This window comes from Gobio gobio, assembly GCF_949357685.1.
Source record: "Gobio gobio genome assembly, chromosome: 17".
NCBI lineage: Eukaryota > Metazoa > Chordata > Actinopteri > Cypriniformes > Gobionidae > Gobio > Gobio gobio.
This window is the reverse complement of record NC_137110.1, coordinates 22,695,280-22,714,208: the sequence shown is the minus strand read 5'-3', so window position 1 is coordinate 22,714,208 and position 18,929 is coordinate 22,695,280. Positions and strand designations below refer to the sequence as shown.

Here is an 18,929-nt window from a genome sequence, read left to right as displayed (position 1 = left end):
AAAAAAATATTTTATATGTAAAACAACATTTCACAATTTATTTCACTAATTTTACACTGTTTTATCGTATTTTTGATCAAATAAATGCAGCTTGGATGAGAAACAAAAACATTAAGAAAGCGTATAGAACCCAAACTTTAGAACGGTAGTGTATCAACGTTTTTGGGGAGTCGCACAACATGACATTTTAACCTGACTACAAACCAGAGGAACAAATCAAAGACACTAGAGGAGGCACCCACTGTTGGACACTATATTTGGGGTAATTTCATTTTTTATGCCTTTTCCTATAGCAACCTGGCACAATATTGTACAACCTCCTATGTTGATATTGACCAGTGGCTGACCAATAAATACTTTGCCAATAATCTAATCATGATGGATAGCAATACAACAGACCTGCATGCTTCACTGAGGGTAAAAGCGTGTAACATTTGTACCCTGTAGCACCACAACAAATTTGAAAGTCCTTGCAAACTGTGTGACCTGGCACAACGGCACTACTTCAGTTTGTTATTTGCCATGAATGTAGGTCAATATTGCCAAAAAAGTTTGGTCTATTTTGTATCGAATTTGGTGGTGATGCTGTTGCCATGGTGCAAATGCATAGACCATTCAGCGATTCATTCAAAGAGTGCACAGAGAGGCTTACGTGTCTTCCACTAATATATTGCCTGTTAAGCTGAAAATAAAGAATTCTAGACATTAGCACAGAATGTTCCACAATGTATTGAGTGGCTAAAAAACAAACCATTCACAGTTCAAGTGGATGGACTTATAGTAATATTTGACAACACTACAAAGAGGACATGTGGGAAATAACATGTGAAAGTCACTGACACATATGTACAGATGATCATGACTCATAAAAAGAGTGTTGCTTGGTGTTGCACTTACTTGAGTTACTGGCATGGCCTCTGCTTCTACTTTATTATTTACCTCCAGGGAGTTCCTGGGGGCAGTGTCTAGCTGAGTCTTGCAATCCATAGACCTGGGGGTGTGACATAAGAAATTGATGTTCAAAAAAGGGTGCTACTTATTCATAGTTCCCTTTCAAGGGAACTCGCGCTGCGTCAAGCGCTGCGGGAACGCTCCTGCGTGATTGCGTCATGGAGCACTCGTCAAATCAGTCCAATGGCGTGACGAGACGTCATAGGCGGGTGACGTCATTGACCAGGAAACTGTAAAGCACCCCTGAACCAAACAGTGTCAGCTTCTGTGTCTTCACAAGTGCTCTATGTGAAATCGTTTGTCCAATTTATTGTGTGTGTGTCTCTCAAAAAAAAAAAAAAAAAAAAAATATGGCGAATCAGTTCAGACAGTGTGTTACTACCTGCCCTCGTTACATCACGGGTGGGGATACACATTTGCTCTGTGTGATGTGTTTGGGACCGGAGCATGCACAGGCAGCCCTTGAGGGAGCTGGCTATGAGCATTGTGAGAAGTTGGCAATGAAAACTCTCCGGTCCCGCCGAGTGCTCTTCGAAGAGGGCGCTTCGGCTCGCGTTCCTCAGGGCTCGGGTCCGCTGCTGCCGAGGCACAGCGAAGGCTCATGTCCTGGGGTTCGCAGATGGATCTAACAATGGGATTAGAGATGGGTGATCCCCTATCTCTGCCCTTACCCGCTAGATCTGACGCTTCAGTTCGCAAGTTAGAAGCACGCTCTGTGGTTTCTTCTGCTCGCTCTGAAGCGCAGGTGCAGCAGCATTCCAGTTCCGAGAAACTGGATGTTGTGAGCCTGGAACATTTAGATGAGGCTTCGCCACCTCATTCACACACTCAAGGGGCGATTTTGGAGGTTGTCACTCCTACTGTTGCTAGATTACAAATAGATTGGCCAGCCGAGAAACAGGAAGCCCGTCAGTCAAGCAATTAGACAAGCGCTTCCTGCCGTCTAGATCGCAACCTCCAAAGCGGGGATTTTTCGGCATCATTAAACCGGCATCATTTAGACCCTTCAACCCAACGGCAACTGCTTATTCAAATATTATGGGGTTGAAGCAGCACGTTTATGCAGCGATGCCTCAGGTGGAAGAGACGCTTGCGAGCTATCTCTCCCCTGAGTCTGCATCGTCGCTGAAAGCCCCGCAGCTACCCACTAAGCCAGTAAGAACATCATCGGCTTTAATGGGTAGGGCATACTCGGCAGCAGGTCAGGCGGCCGCATGTTTACATACGATGGAGGTGTTACAAGCATATCAAGCTGACCTGCTGAAAGACATAGATGATGAATGTGAGGAAATAGGGAGAGAAACGATAGCAGAGATTAGGAGAGCTGCTGACTTGTCTCTTCGGGCCACCAAGGAGACGGCCAAATCCATCGGCTGTTCTATGGCAGCCCTGGTGGCCCCGGAGAGACATCTCTGGTTAAACTTATCAGACATAAAGGACAGAGATAAGAAGTTTTGGCTGGATGCTCCTGTCTCTCTTGCCGGCCTCTTCGGCGACTCTGTAAATACGGTCGTCGAGAGGTTTCAAGAAGCCAAAAAACAGGCAGCTGCGTTTCAAAAGTTTCTCCCTAGAAAGTCTCATGTCTCTGGGGCTGCTGGGCAGGAGCAGCCGAGTGCGTCCTCCTCGCACAGATCGCAACAGAAGGAGAGTGCAGCGTGGAAACTTCTGCCAAATATCTCCGATTGGGTCCTGCAGACAATAGAGAAAGGGTACAGAATTTAGTTCGGGTTACACCCGCCCAAATTCAAAGGGGTAGTATCCACGGTGGTCAACTCCGAGCAGGCTCTGGTAATGGAACAAGAGGTACAGACACTTCTGCAAAAAGAGGCTATAGAGCGGGTTCCTCCCCACAGCAGAGAGTCAGGGTTTTACTGCCGGTACTTTATAGTTCCAAAGAAGGATGGAGGGCTGCGTCCTATTCTAGATCTGCGTCAGCTAAATCGAGCAGTCAAAAAGTTAAAATTCAAAATGCTCACTCTGAAACAGATCGTGTGTCAGATCAGGTCCGAGGACTGGTGTGTCACAATAGACCTAAAAGATGCATACTTTCATGTCTCCATCCGTCCTCAACACAGGAAGTTCCTTAGGTTTGCTTTCGGGGGCGAAGCATACCAGTATCAGGTTCTTCCATTAGGCCTAGCGTTATCATCCCACACATTCACAAAGTGCGTGGATGCAGCTCTGGCTCCTTTGAGACTCCAGGGCATCCGCGTGCTGAATTATATAGACGACTGGCTTATTCTAGCACAGTCGGAACGTCTAGCGGCTCAGCATCAAGATGGTCGCTCTGTTCAAGGTCAGTGGAGCGGCCCTGTTCCTGGCACTCAGGCACTTTCTACCAGACCTGAGGGGCCGCCATGTGTTAGTCCGCACGGACAGTACATCTGTGTTCTCCAACATAAATCGCCAGGGGGGTCTACACTCGTGCCGACTGTGGAAGCTGGCACATCGAGTTCTGGTTTGGGCCCAGGGGAAATTACTATAAGTTTGAGCAGTATATATTCCAGGGTATCTAATCAAGACGGCAGACTCCCTGTCGAGGCAGGGAGTGGTGCCGGAGGGATGGAGACTCCAGCCCAAGGTGGTGGAGCTCCATTGGAGCCGCTTCGGTCAAGCTCAGGTGGATCTTTTTGCGTCTTGAGAGACAACGCACTGTCCCCTGTTTTATTCCCTCACGCCTCCAGCCCCCCTGGGTTGGATGCCATGGTGCAGACGTGGCCGAGGCTGCGTCTGTATGCCTTTCCCCCTCTGGCATTGCTACCAGGAGTTCTGGAGAGAGTACGCCGGGACGGGGTCCATCTGTTATTAATAGCCCCGTTCTGGTTGGGCCAAGTATTGCTCTCCGACATTGTGTCTCTTCTCGAGGGTCCCCTGTGGGAGATTCCGCTCAGGAGGGACCTTCTCTCCCAGGCGTCGGGGTCAATTCTGCACCAACCTTATTGATGATGCATACTATGTACAGGCAAGCAAATTAACCCAAAATACAAATGCAACACATGTTTTTTTGTTACCATTAAGAGCACTGAGTTCATATTCTGGGTTCATCTGCTTGCCTGTATATAATATGCTTATAGTTATATCGCTTTTGGGGAGTCGCACCACATGACATTTTAACCTGACTACAAACCAGAGGTGCAAATGAAAGATACTGGAGTAGGCACCACTGTTGGACACTATATATTTGGTGTAATTTCAGTTTTTATGCCTTTTCCCATAGCAAACTGGTGCAATATTATACAACCTCCTATGTTGATATTGACCAGTGGCTGACCAATAAATACTTTGCCAATAATCTAATCATGATAGATAGCAATACAACAGACCTGTATGCTTCACTGAGGGTAAAAGCGTGTAACATTTGTATAGTATGCATGTGTATACTGAATTAGAACTTTTAATATCACTGTTTACGTTTTTTTTTCATGTTAAGTGTTTTAGAATGTCCTGCTGTTTTAGTGACTGAAATACTGCAGTAAGTGCTGTATAAGGATCACAAGTGCCCAGAATTTGTGTTCTTCTTTTGAAAGGTGATCTAAATATTAATGGCTTGAAACAGATGGAAAATTGACAGGCCTCTGCTGCAGTTCTATATTTCGCCCTCCACGTCTTAGTGCCAGTTGTGTGATCTTTTATACAAAGAAATCCGAGCGTTTTCATATTTAATTTTGTTTTTATTATTATTTTAGAGCAGCGACTTACCACACAAATTCGCCAGAATTCTTTGATGAACGTCTTCTATCAAGTTTCCACTTTCTGCTACCATTTCGCTCTGGGTGTGGGTTGAGTTCTTCCCATTTGTCCAATGAAGATGGAACTGCTACTGTGAACAAAATGAGGCCATGACATTTGACAGAGATATATTATCATAATGCAACCTAAGTTAAACATGAATAACACCAAAGTTTGAGGCATTTGCAGCATGCACATTTAACGATATAGAAGTCGTAATGCTCTTCTCAATGAAAAAGTACTATCCGTTACAGAATCTGTTCAGTTAATCCCATATACCATCTGATTTCCCTTGACTGATTTGCAAGATTTGCTACTTGGCATAATAGTCCTTCACTCGCCACTAGCTGTGTGGCACTTAATACCTGAGTCCAAAGAAATTTTTTCAGGTGTGCGGGAACAGGGTATACTCTGTTCAACATCCACTTGGATCAGCTCTGTTTCATCTGGCTTCTTCCTGTACGGTGTGCTCTTAGAAGAAAGAGGGCTCTTCCTGTCTTTGCTGTGTCTTCTCTCACCAGGCTCACTCAGATCCAGCAGGTCCAGAGAGGAGGACAGTACTGGACAAAGGAAGGGATACAATTATTATTATTATTAATGATTAAAAAAGAAAATAAATATCATCCACTTTTATTTGTCTTCCTGCTCCAGAAGGTTCAGTGGTTCTGAAAGTGTGAGACGCATCCCATGGCCAATGCCAAGTTTTAAAGGGGTCATGAACAGCATTGTTTTATTGATTTATGTTTCATGGAGTACAATTATAATGTTAGTATGATTTTTACACCAAAAATGGTCATAATTTAGAAATAAAAGGCATTTTTCCTATCCTGATATTAGCCCGATTTCTGCTCTGAACGTTCTGTTTGAAGGGGCGTGTCTGCTGTGAGACTTCAGTGTAAACGCCCACTGCTGTGATTGGTTGACATCTTCATATATGAAATAGCTAGTATTACACGTGGAACTCTCTCAAAAACTTTTAGCACGTTTTTACTATTACAGCTCTCAAGGTTAACTGATCATGAAAGTGTTGATTATAGCATTATATTTATATCTATGGCATTATATTCAGATCGTGGCATAAAAGGTTGCAGTGATGAGCATTGTAGCCGATCACAACCTTATGAAAAAGAAGTTTATTCAAGTCTGCTATTATTATACTTCTTTTATACTAAAAAATAAGATAGTATACTTTCAGTCTACTTTGTATGTTCTTCTCAGAAATATAATCAAATTTGCACTTAAGTATTCTTGATATCAAGATATACTTAAAAGTATAATTAAGTATTGTAAGTATACTTGGCTTGTAGTTGTGTTTACTCTATTTAAATTGAGTAGCTATTAAATATTTATTTTCACATAGTTTTGCATACTGTCTTATAAACTTACATTGTTGAAAATATTGATTTATAATGAAAACAGATATGCTCCTAATTCTGAGTATCTGTTTTTTTATGTAGGCTAGGCAACCGGTAGTGTAAATGGGAATTTACTTCAAACCAACTTCACTCTTTCCCCGCTCTTTCACTTATTTTTCTAGCTATCCATGTTTTCACTGTTTTATGGTAGGGGGTGCTTTTACGCTTCTTTTAGTACAGAATCTCTGGATCAAAACAGAGGTGAAGAAGAAGCAGAAACAAGTGATAGATGAAATGTAAAATAACGGGATCATAAAAAAATTAAACAGCATAAGTTCAAAACTACCTAATGTTACTGAATGAAATGTTGAACCCATAAAGAGGAAACGACTGACAAGCTATGGTGTTGATGAACTCAATCTACTCCATCTGTGTTTTGATCATCGTTCTGAATCTTATCTGGATGAAGTCTTTCACTAAAATGCAAACACAATGTAAATAAGAGATTCATTGATTATAACAGGAGTTTTGGTGAGAGTCCAGAACTCAGTCACTGATAAACTTGTTTGTAAAGCGAGCGTTTTTTGATAGCTTTCTATATATAATTTAAATCACAGTTTAAATAACATTATTTTCATCCTACTAAGAGAAACAATGTGAAGTTGGCCGTTTAGTCATTTGTTTGATTTACTGACACATAGACAAAGAACATCTGACTGTACATGAATCATTACATATCAGAAATCACTGGTCACAGATCAGGCATTAGAATTAACACAGTTACTTACATGTTGTCGTTTTATTGTTGAGTCCATATCGTAAAATTCTGTTTGCAAATTTACCAAATAATCTACAGTGAACCTACTACACTGACATGCACAATTCAGTGGGCGGCGCTAAACAGGCAGTGATATAGAAGCAGGCGTTGATCTTCTTCTGCAAAGGCGTGTTTAGCTACACTATTACGTAATAAAGTGGCACATTCCACATCCTGTCGTTATGGCTGGTTTCAATATAAGCTGTTTTTAGACTAACAAGAAATTGAGTTCTGAAACTTACAGGATGTTTTTATAGTACAATGACCTCTTATAGTATGTCAAAAGATCAAGGGAATTTTGATTTCTCAGTTCATGACCCCTTTAGGCATAAGCTAGATTAGTACACAAGCTAGAGCAAAGGTGAAATGCAAAAAGTTGTGATGGTCTCAGCGAATTGAATGAAGGTTCAAAAGGAACTGTGAGGGTGAAAGCAACCTGCAGTCACAGTTTGCTCACAGACTGTAAATAACGGGAGGGAATACTCGCTTTTAAGAGTGTATTATTGAGGAAGAAGCATGCATCAACATCCTCTCATCCTTTTATCCATCCCCTTTTGTGTTCAATAAATGGAAAAACACTACCATCTGAGAGCAAAGTCTCATTTGTGCATTACAAATAAATTGTGAACTAGCAAGTTTTTTGCTCAGTTTCAAATTAGTGCATAAACCAAAACGTTTAAAGGTAAGAAAAAACATAGAATAACACATTCTAGCTTAGCTATTGCTCTAGGCACTTATCTACCTGAATGGACAGAGCAATAAAAGACAGCAGGCAGTTCTGACAGCTCAGGGGCCTGTGTCAAATAATCTTTGATGTTGCATGTTCCTCTCCAAGAGAACAAAGAGCGTTTGATATATTGTATATATACTTTATCAAGAACACCCTCTACAGAACGCTGTGTTCCGCTGCAGAAGATGAAGGTTTGAGAAAAATGTGTTCATTCAATATTCAGAGGGAATGTAGTCAGCATTTCTGATTAGGTGAGATTAAAGCATATAACTTTTCGATTGCTGAACCCCCCATTATACAGTATGTGAACATTAAAGGGTTAGTTCACCCAAAAATGAAAATTCTGTCATTAATTACTCACCCTTATGTCGTTCGACACCCGTAAGACCTCCGTTCATATTCGGAACACAAATGAAGATATTTTTGTTGAAAGCTGATGGCTGAGAAAGGCTTCAGATAGGCCTCCATTGGCATTCAGTACACTTATACTCCCAAGACCGATAAAAGGCACTTAAAATGTCGTTACAAAGTCCATCTCACCACAGTGACTCTACAATAATCTTACGATGCGACGACAATAGTTTTTGTGCGCAAAAAAAATCAAAATAACACCTTTATCCAGCTTATTATTGCCTTCCGCGTGTGCCTCCACGACGCATGCGCGAAAATATGACGTAGCGCCGGGGTTCGGGAATCCATGAAATGCACACTTAAGCCCCATTTTGAGCACTACGCCGAGATCTAAAGCACGATCAATGTAGAATCCAACAGCTTAGACACGCGCGTCTTCCTCTGATTGTAAACAAATCGCTTCTGGGTCATCTGTCCGAACGCCGGATCTGCGTCATATTCTTCTTACGGGTCTCGAACGACATGAGGGTGAGTAATTAATGACAGAATTTTCATTTTTGGGTGAACTAACCCTTTAAGAACAGCTTCTACCGCCTTTCTGTTACCCTGTTACCCATCTGGCTTGCAAAAAAGAGGACTTCATAACAGGTATTAGACAAAATGCCCATGCAGGTCAGCACTGTAGATGCCAGCATGGAGGATACATGATCCAAGCCTTGAGGGCTTGACAGCACACCTTCTGAAATCTGGCACAAACATCAGAGCTGAAACCAGGTTAACACCACATGCTTTTGTGTCTGCAGACCACACAAGGACCAGCCTGCACATGCACTGGACCTGCATAAGCGTCTCAAAGAAAGAAGTATAGGAATCCTGACGCCTTCATAATATGATAGTCTGACAATTTTTAGACCAAAGCAAGTTGTGATTTTTTTATTGCTAAAATGAAATATCAAAAGCTCATTCAGAAGAATCTGTCAGAGAATAATAATTGAATTCAGAATTCCTTTTAAAGATTACAGCAGTTCCCATTAAAGACCTGAATATACATTTCTATAATCAGCTCCATTCCTGTTATAGACAGACACAGCTTAAAAAAGCCAGGTGTTTCTCTTCTTACATTTTGGTTTAAGAAATGTGGTTTAACTGAGCATAAAAAGTATACAATCATACACTCTAAAAAATGCTGGGTTTTAACCCAGCAATTGGGTTGTTTTAACCCAGCGATTGGGTTGTTTTAAGCAAATTGGACCCATTCATTGGGTTAAAACAACCCAATTGCTGGGTTAAAACAACCCATTTACTGGGTTAAAACAACCCAATTGCAACCCAACTTGGGTTGTTTTAAACCCAGCATTTTTTAGAGTGTATTAATAAACATTATGCAAAAATATTTAAAGTGGTACCAACAAGAAACGTCTCGGTTACGTATGTAACCCTCGTTCCCTGAAGGAGGGAACGGAGACGTACGTCGGAACTGACCGACGAATTGGGATCTGTTTCCAGAGACCTACCTACTTCGAGTGATTAAAACGAGCCAATGGACATTGGCATGCGGTTCACACATTCCACGCACCAATACGCAGCGCGGGTATAAATACGGAAGTGGAATACCGCATCATTGCTTTTCAACTGAGGAGCCGAGATAAGTGACTCGGCCTTCAGCTGAAGCACAGCACCTGGCGACGGGATGTTCCCTTTCAGTCGGTCACGTTCGACGTATGTCGTAACTGACCGACGAATTGGGATCCCTACCAACACGCCAGGAGGCTGGCCCTTCCAGCGTCCTGCCTGAGCTCGCTGGACCACTCCTATGTTAGAGTGTGAGTCAGGGCTCCGGGCAGGGAAGGACAGTCACTGCTGTTCCTGCAAGACCCACTCAGTGTGACTATTGGATAACGCTGGGAAAGCGTGCCCATCTCGGGAGATGGTACGCTGCGGAGCCACGTCCTTCAATGGAAGGAGAGGTGGAATACACATAAGGACTAACCTAACAGGGTAGTGCAACAAATGGCAGTCTCTGGAGTGGACCCAACCTGGTTCCAGGGGGGGAAGAACATACCCAGAGACGACAGAGGAAGCTCTGTCGAGGGAAAGACACGGGGCTAGCCGAGTAGGGTAGCTGGTACCGTGGAGAATACACATATGGGGTAGCCGTGAGGGGACCGCAACATATGGAACCCAGCCAACACACACGTTCCACAAGCATACGGGTGTAGGCCTGGCATCAGACGGCCGCCACGTCTGACACCGAAGGGGTGACGGAGGAACTCACAGGGTTAGCCGTTTCCGGGGAACACAACTGGAGCAGAATAGACGCATGTATCCGGCCCAGAGGGCGGGAGTGGCATATGCAAGCCGACACTAGAACGGGCACTTAGCGCTGCTAGCCACTGGGGGCGAGAATGCGGGAAGATACCGGCTCTACACGGAGGCTATAAAATCTAGCAAACGTGTTAGGTGTCGCCCAGCCCGCAGCTCTACATATATCTGTCAGCGAGGCGCCTTGAGCCAATGCCCAGGAAGAAGCAACACTCCTTGTTGAGTGTGCTCGCAACCCGAACGGGCAAGGTACGTCTTGGGACTGGTAAGCCAAGACCATGGCATCCACTTTCCAGTGGGCCAACCTTAGCTTGGAGACAGCCTTTCCCTTCTGCTGGCCTCCGTAACAGATGAAGAGCTGCTGTGAGGATCTGAAGCTCTGAGTCCGGTCAACGTAAGCGCGAAGAGCGCGGACGGGACAAAAAGCTAGGGCTGGGTCTGCCTCCTCCGAAGGCAGCGCTTGCAGGCTCACCACCTGGTCCCGTAAGGGAGTGGTAGGAACCTTGGGCACGTATCCAGGCCGGGGTCTCAGGACAACGTGAGAGTTGGCCGGCCCGAATTCTAGGCACGATTCGTCGACCGAGAGTGCATGCAGGTCCCCTACCCTCTTGATTGAAGCCAATGCAATCAGGAGAACTGTCTTCATGGACAGGATTTTTAGCTCAACAGACTGCAAAGGTTCAAATGGAGGACCCTGAAGTGCTCTGAGCACCAGGGCTAAGTCCCAAGAGGGTAACGAGGTAGAACGAGGAGGATTTAGTCTCCTCGCACCTCTGAGGAACCTGACGATTAAGTCGTGCTTACCTAAGGATTTACCGTCTACTGCATCGTGATACGCCGCTATTGCTGCGACGTATACTTTGAGGGTGGAGGGAGACAGCCTTCGCTCCAGCCCATCCTGCAGGAAGGAAAGCAAAACGTTAATCGAACACCATCGGGGGTCTTCCCGGTGGGAAGAGCACCACTCAACGAACAGGTTCCACTTTAGAGAGTAGAGGCGCCTCATAGAGGGGGCTCTAGCTGAAGCGATGGTGTCTACCACTGCTTGTGGTAGGCCACCTAGAACCTCCGCGTCCCGTCCAGGGACCAGACATGGAGATTCCAGAGGTCTGGACGCGGGTGCCATAGAGTGCCCCGCCCCTGAGAAAGCAGGTCCTTCCTCAGGGGGATCGGCCAGGGAGGGGCTGTCGCGAGGAGTGTGAGTTCTGGGAACCAGGTCCGGTTGGGCCAGTAGGGCGCAACTAACAAGACCTGCTCCTCGTCCTCCCTGACCTTGCACAGTGTCTGTGCGAGAAGGCTCACAGGGGGAAACGCATATTTGCGTAGGTCCCGGGGCCAGCTGTGCGCCAGTGCATCTGTGCCTAAGGTACATCCGGTCAGGGAGTAGTACCACTGGCAATGGGTTGAGTCCGGAGAAGCGAACAGGTCTACCTGTGCAACTCTGAAGTGGTCCCATATCAGCTGGACGCTCCGGGGGTGGAGTCGCCATTTGCCCGGAGGTGTCGACTGGCGAGAGAGCTCGTCGGCTGTCTGGTTCAGCGCACCTGGGATGTGAATGGCACGAAGTGACCTCACAAACTTCTGACTCCACAGGAGGAGATGGTGGGCGAGCCGGAGCATGCAACGGGAGCGTAGACCACCCTGACGGTTGATGTACGCAGCGGCCGCAGTGCTGTCCGAATGGACCAGTACGTGCTTGCCCCGAAGCGACTTCTTGAACCGGGCCAGGGCAAGACGTACCGCCAGTAACTCTAGGCAATTGATATGCCAACGCAGTTGGGGCCCCGTCCACAGACCCAAAACTGCGTGCCCGTTGTAAGTGGCCCCACAGCCCTTGGATGAGGCATCCGTGAAGACCACAGCATGCCTCGACACCTGTTCTAGGGACACTCCGGCCCGGAGAAACGAGGGGTCTGACCACGGACTGAAGGTTTGGCGACAGTAAGGAGTAACTAAGACCCGGTACTGACCGCTCTGCCACGCCCATCTCGGGACTCGGTCGTGCAACCAGCGTTGAAGCGGTCTCATATGAAGCAATCCGAGCGGCGTTACCGCGGCTGCAGATGCCATATGCCCCAGGAGCCTCTGAAAGAATTTCAGTGGGACCGCTGTCCTGCCTTTGAACGTATTCAAGCAGTTCAACACTGATCGGGCGCGCTCTGGAGTGAGGTGCGCTGTCCGGCTGACCGAATCCAGCTCCATACCGAGATAAGAGATCCTCTGTGCGGGGCAGAGTTTGCTCTTCTCTCGGTTGACCCGAAGTCCCAACGGGCTGAGGTGACTGAGCACCATGTCCCTGCGATAGTTGAGTAAGCGAACGCCGCATTCTCTGAGCGGAACAATGGCTGCCTCGACGACCTTCGTGAAGCCGCGAGGCGACAGGGACAGCCCGAAGGGCAAGACTTTGTACTGATATGCCTTCCCCTCGAACGCAAAGCGTAGGAACGGTCTGTGTCGAGGAAGGATAGAGACATGAAAGTACGCGTCCTTCAGGTCGATCGCTGCGAACCAATCTCGGGGACGGATGCATTGGAAAATGCGTTTCTGCGTTAACATTTTGAACGGGAGCTTGTGCAGGGCCCGATTCAGAATGTGCAGGTCCAAGATTGGCCTTAACCCACCCCCTTTCTTGGGTACAATGAAGTAGGGGCTGTAGAACCCCGACCTCATATCGGCAGGAGGAACCGGCTCGATCGCGCCCTCGCCAGCAGGGCATCGATCTCGGACCGCAAGACATGGGCATCGCTGCTCCGCACGGAGGTGAAGAGGATGCCCCTGTACTTGGGAGGCCGGAGTGCGAATTGAATCGCATAGCCGAGTCTGATGGTACGGATGAGCCAGCGAGACGGCCTGGGGAGACCTAACCAGGCCCCCAGAGACCGAACAAACGGGATCAACGGCACCACAGACGTACCCGGGGTGAGGCAGCGAGGTGGAGTATTCAGACCCAACTCGGGAGGCCCGGAGGCGGCCCGGAGTGTTGCCTGGATACTCCAGGTGGGGCAGAGAGTGGGTGAGAAGGCCCGGGGGGCGTCCTCTGTGCCCAATCTGCTGCCCCCTGGCGAGGGGTGAGAGGGGAGGAAAGGAGTGGCAAGGCCCGGGGGCGTCGCACACTGCCAACCTGTCCCTCTCGGGGCTCAGGGAGGGAAGAAACTGCTCTGAGAATGTGGGTACCGCTGGACTCCGGGGAGCCAGCGGCAGGACCGAAACCCCAAAAAAAATTTTGTCTGGCAGGTTTTTTTTTTTTTTTTTTTTTATTAATTTTTTTTTTTTTTAGCCACCTCCGTCTGCTTCTGGGCCACCAAGAACTGCTGGGCGAAGTTCTCGTTGGCGTCGCCGAAGAGGCCAGCCTGACAGACAGGGGCGTTGAGGAACCGAACTTCGTCGGGCTCACGCATATCTGCCAGGTTTAGCCCCAGCTTCCTGGACCACTGGTGTGGACATCGCCTGACCCAGGGAGCGTGCAGTGACTTTCGTCACCCGGAGAGCGAGGTCCATCACCGCACGCAGTTCCTGCATAACCCCTGGGTCGGGACTACCCTCATGCATGCAGGACAGAGGGCAGTGAGAGAGGGAAAAACTTATACAGGTTATGGCCCTTTTGGTGTTCCATATTTTGACACCAAATAGTTCCATGCTGTTAAATTTTTCCAATGCACATCCGGGCAGCCACCCCGGAAAGCATTGCTGTCAACGCTGAATCTGATTCAGCATGAGCACACACCATTATAGTGGGAAACTCAGCATTATCATTTCCAGCGCATAACAGCCCTCTCTCCGATGCAGCAATTGACATCTGTCCTCCGCCAGAGCGCCAAATGAAACGCTAGATCCTTCTTTTTTTTTTTTTTTTAAAGGACCAGCAATCCCATCTGTAAGCTACCAGCAGGCATGTGAGACAATGAGCGTGGCCGTCAGACTTGACGGCACACGGTGCGCTGAACAATCTAGCCCCTGTGAAAGAGCAAGGTGAACAACGCGCCGACGTGGTCATGTTCTCGTGAGAGAACATGAACCACCCACAAACAAAGTCTCAGCACGTTCGTGATGCGATAGAGGAGTGGGGGCCCGAAGAGATGTACTCGGCGGGGAAGCCCCACTGTAATCCTCAGGCCACCAACGCTTATTAGCCAAAGTAATCCTTTTCTGGGGACCCAGAAAAGAAACTAGATCGGGGAATAAGCGAAGGGACTCAACCCAGTTTGAGGTTTCATAGTCTCGACCGCGCATCAGAGCGCCGAGTGACGCGCTGGGTTGCCGTGACAACCCCCGCTATCAGCCGGCGCGAGACGGCACACGGCGCGCTGAACGCTCAAGCCCTTACGAGAAAGGTGAGACGAACAACGCGCCGATGTGACCATGCTCTCCTAAGAGAGCATGGATCACCCACGAAAGCAATCTCACATGTTTATATGCGAGAGAGATCGTGGCTGTCAAATGAGGACAGGAAACAACCGCATCCAGAAACACACGGTTTGAGTGACATCTTGAAAAAGACGCAGGGTCAAACCGTGTTGCTCTTTTAGAAGGAAATGCTCTTTTAGAAGTGCTGAAGCACTCAGGGAGATGGCCGCGGCTCACAGCAGTCCGATTGCAAGCCTGCGTGTGAGCACTCAAAGAACGGAAACGCCCAGCCAACCAACACAGGAACAAGTGTATGTTGCAGCGGCCACTCGCTGACTCGCGCCGTCACACCAGCACCCAGGTAAGAGAGCGATCCTCCTCGAGACTCGTCTAAACACTCTTCGTAGAAACAGCTTGATACAGCAAACCGTTCGGCTCCGAAGTTAAAAAGCAATGATGCGGTATTCCACTTCCGTATTTATACCCGCGCTGCGGGGCGGTGCGTGGAATGTGTGAACCGCATGCCAATGTCCATTGGCTCGTTTTAATCACTCGAAGTAGGTCGGTCTCTGGAAACAGATCCCAATTCGTCTCGAACGTGACCGACTGAAAGGGAACTATGGACCCTATTATACACCCGGTGCAATGCGACAAGTGTTTTTTGCTAGTTTCAGCCCGACGCAGTTATCATTTCATGTCCAGTGCCATGTTGTTTAAATAGCAAATGCACTCGTGCCCATCTGTTCGCCCATGGGCGTACTGGTCTGAAACCAAGGTGTGTTCAGGCGCATTGTTGGCAGTTGCTCTTTTGAGGCAACTGAAACAACTGCGCCATTGACCAACAAAAACCTGGTCTAAAGTCAATGGTGCAGTATTTTTTATTTATTTAAAGGGCGTGTTAGTAATATGCGCCTATAGGCGGGTACACAATGTGCGTACACTCTGCTTATTACACACACAAGGACACGCAGCAGCACACAAACATTTTTAAATATTAAAAATAAAGGATTCCTCTCCGGAGAAGTGTTCAGTCTTTCCACTCGCAAATTCGGCCATGTAAATAGCGAATCCGCCATGGTGCAAGTGCAACTGGCTTTAAAAGGGAATGGGAGATGAGACTCTGATTGGTTTATTGCATGTTACGCTCAAAACACACCCATGGTTCAATAAGAGACTAGGTACAACCCTTTTAGACTATGTGTCTGGCGCGCAGACCATTTTTTCCGTCATCAAACTAGCAAGGGTGGATTCGGACATGCCCTAAGTGCACCTGCGCCATGTGCTTTAGACCATGCACTCAGATTGTTAAAATAGGGCCCTATGACTTTAATTCAGTGTTTACTTGGCAGTTGACTCTGGCTTCACATTTAAAGTCAGGCACTTACATACTCCACTACACATAAATCAATAACTGGCACTTTTACTATTTGTTTGACAGACTGAAAATCTTTCATACTGTGAATTGTGCACTTTGTGACATTTTGGTTGCAGAAAGTTCTGCCTGGTAATTTCTGAACCTCAATATGTATTCCGTTCAGAGGCACAGTAGCCTAATTAGCAGACTGCTGCTTTATTACAACCCAATCGAAAGATCCTCTAAACGTAATCTGTTGGTAAATAGAATATGCTGTTTTCTACAGTCAGAAAGTAAACAAGATACTCTATAGGGAGTAGGAGTGGATATCTTAATTGCTTTGTGTTGCATTCAAGTGAAATAAATTCAGTTTTACTTGCTCAATCTCTCAGTGTGAACTTCCCATAATACAGCTGTCATGCAGTAAGGCCACTTGCTTCTTCATTTAGTAATGTGTCAGCTCTGCTAATCAGTGGTGAAGATGTATATAATGCAGAGGACTTGTGAGGAATTAATTGGGTATAAACGTAAACATGAGCGATATCTGGTTTTAGCAGCCACCATTGAGGTTTGCCATGTTAATGACTACACAAAAATATCACACATTTGTCTGAACAGTGGCATTAGTTGAATTTTGTTTAGTTTGATAAGGCAACAGTATGCATGTCCTTTGTTTAATCATAATATACTTAATTATACTAAGTAAATGTCTTGACTGACTTGAAAATTACCTATTTTAGCTTAAAGGATTAGTCCACCCCAAAATGAAAATTTCCTGATAATTTACTCACCCCCATCTCATCCAAGATGTTCATGTCTTTCTTTCTTCAGTCAAAAAGAAATTAAGTATTTTAAAGAAAACTTCCCGGGGTTTTTCATCATATAATAGTTTTCAGTTGCATCCAAAATGCTGAAGGTCCAAATCAATGCAGTTTCAAAGCGCTTTAATGGATTCCAGAGGCTCTTTGTGATCCCAGATGAGGAACAGGGTCTTATCTAGCGAAACGATCGGTCATTAAATTTTTTTTTTTTTTTTTTTTTAAATGAATATGTGATGTGATCTACGAAAACCCAACACATGGTGAAATTTTACCTTTTACAGCTTTTGATACCATATGAAAGCTGGGGCCAAGCCTTTTCAAATATATTTTCATTTCTTTCAAGGCTTGTCTGAAACAGAAGTTATGGTTATCTAAAGTCGGCTGATCGCTATGATTTTTAGGAATGGAATTTTTAGAAAAACTGGTTTAAATAACCACCCATAGACATGAAAATGCACTATCCAACTTTAAATGGCTGTATTCAAACATGCTTTGGAATATGGACCATTTTTAAAGAAGACACTTGGCAGATTATTGTAGATGTCAAATAAATTATGAAAGTAAAATATGAAAAAAGTTATAAAAGTTTAAGTTTATGAAAATGTAAAAATATATATTTTATAATAATATTTTATAATAATATGTATTTTACAAAAAAATGTTTACTCTAAAACTACAAGACAATCAAAGCCAGAAATATGAACAATTTGTGTGCAAAGTTTTAGGTTGATATATCAAAAAATTTGCTTTCAGTAAGAGTTTCCGTGTTTATCGCTATTTCAAAATAAAAGGTCTGAACTGAATATGAAAATAATGAAAACTAGAATGTATCAGCTGCATCTCTACACAAGGGGACTAGCTAACTTTACTCTGAAGAGAACAGCAATTTAGTAAGTAGTGAAATACGTTTTCTATTGTTTATCATGGGCTGTCTCTGAACTTGTGATCACCTGTTGTATGTTTAGATCGCACAGCTAGTGTACATTTTTAGAATAGCAAGCACAGCGCACCTGCCGCATAGCAAAACTAACTCCTCTTCAGTAACTTCCTCATCCGATCCTTCATCTCTGTATGTGAAAAAATCCATTATATGATCGTTTAGACCACTGACATCACCAGGATTAAGCAGATTGAGGCGAGCAAGATCACAAAAGCAATCAGTAACTTCAGACTCCGTTGTTCTCTTGTGCTCCGCCATCTCACGATATGATAACGTGTTAAATAAAAACTTTGTGTGCTGTAGTTTACATAGGACTACATGTAATGGGTTTATTTTGATGGGTGAACTGTCTTTGTGGTGTTAAGAGAGTGAAAACTGGCTGTGTTTTTTTTTTTTTTTTGCACCTCCGCCGGGCATGATCTAACGTAAATCAGTAGAGAAAGACGCAGTCTTTCCAGCTTGCCGCTATAAATCGCAAATTTTATGCACTAAACAAGTGATTTTTGCAAAGATATTTTTAGAAATGATAGACAAGAGGTTTTAGAATAATAATTTAATGAAAACCCAATTTTGACAAAAAATGGACATTCAACCTATTCTTTGACTTTGCTGAAAACGTTCCAGCGCGACATCCGACGGGTTTTCCCAGATCGCATCACATATACATTTTAACCTAAATTGCTCATCTTTACCAAAAACACTCGATTTTCAACTTCAAAATTAGGGATATATCGTTGTTTTACGTCATCCTAGCACCTCGCAGAGCTGCACAAGATGAACAATATAGGTTAAAAAGTATATTAATTAAAAAAAATTTTTTTTTAAATGGCCGATCATTTCGCTAGATAAGACCATAGACTGTAAAAAATATGGACGTAGAGTCCGTGACGTCACCCATAGGATTCTGATGAGCCGTTCTGAAGCGCAAAGTATGGACGAGATGGCCGTTGCGGGACATGGGAGGAGCTGAAGTGACGCGATGACTTACAGACAGCAGATAAATGGCTATCCATCTCACACTCGAAGTGGCCACACCCTTAATTATGCAGAACTTTAATGCTTTATATAATGTAAACGAATGAGTTATAAAAAAATTCACCCCCCTCACAGTTGTCATGAAGGGCAAAATTAGCCGTTTAGACCAAAACCACAATTTGTACCAGGCTGTAAACATGTTTTAATCTGCTGTAAAGTTAGCCATTTTAACATGGGGCT

General features: G+C 45.3%; 1 protein-coding gene across 1 annotated transcript in view; it reads right to left on the bottom strand.

Moving 5' to 3' along the window:
• The window catches only part of pex5la (peroxisomal biogenesis factor 5-like a), a 105,775-nt gene that overhangs the window by 23,486 nt on the left and 63,360 nt on the right, over positions 1-18,929 (bottom strand). Inside the window, exons 4-7 of the mRNA XM_079840188.1 lie at positions 5,046-5,240; positions 4,651-4,771; positions 898-991; positions 653-682 (exon numbers count right to left, since the gene is read on the bottom strand). Coding sequence (XP_079696314.1) covers positions 653-682; positions 898-991; positions 4,651-4,771; positions 5,046-5,240 — 440 coding nt within the window. The remainder of the gene's footprint in view (positions 1-652; positions 683-897; positions 992-4,650; positions 4,772-5,045; positions 5,241-18,929) is intronic.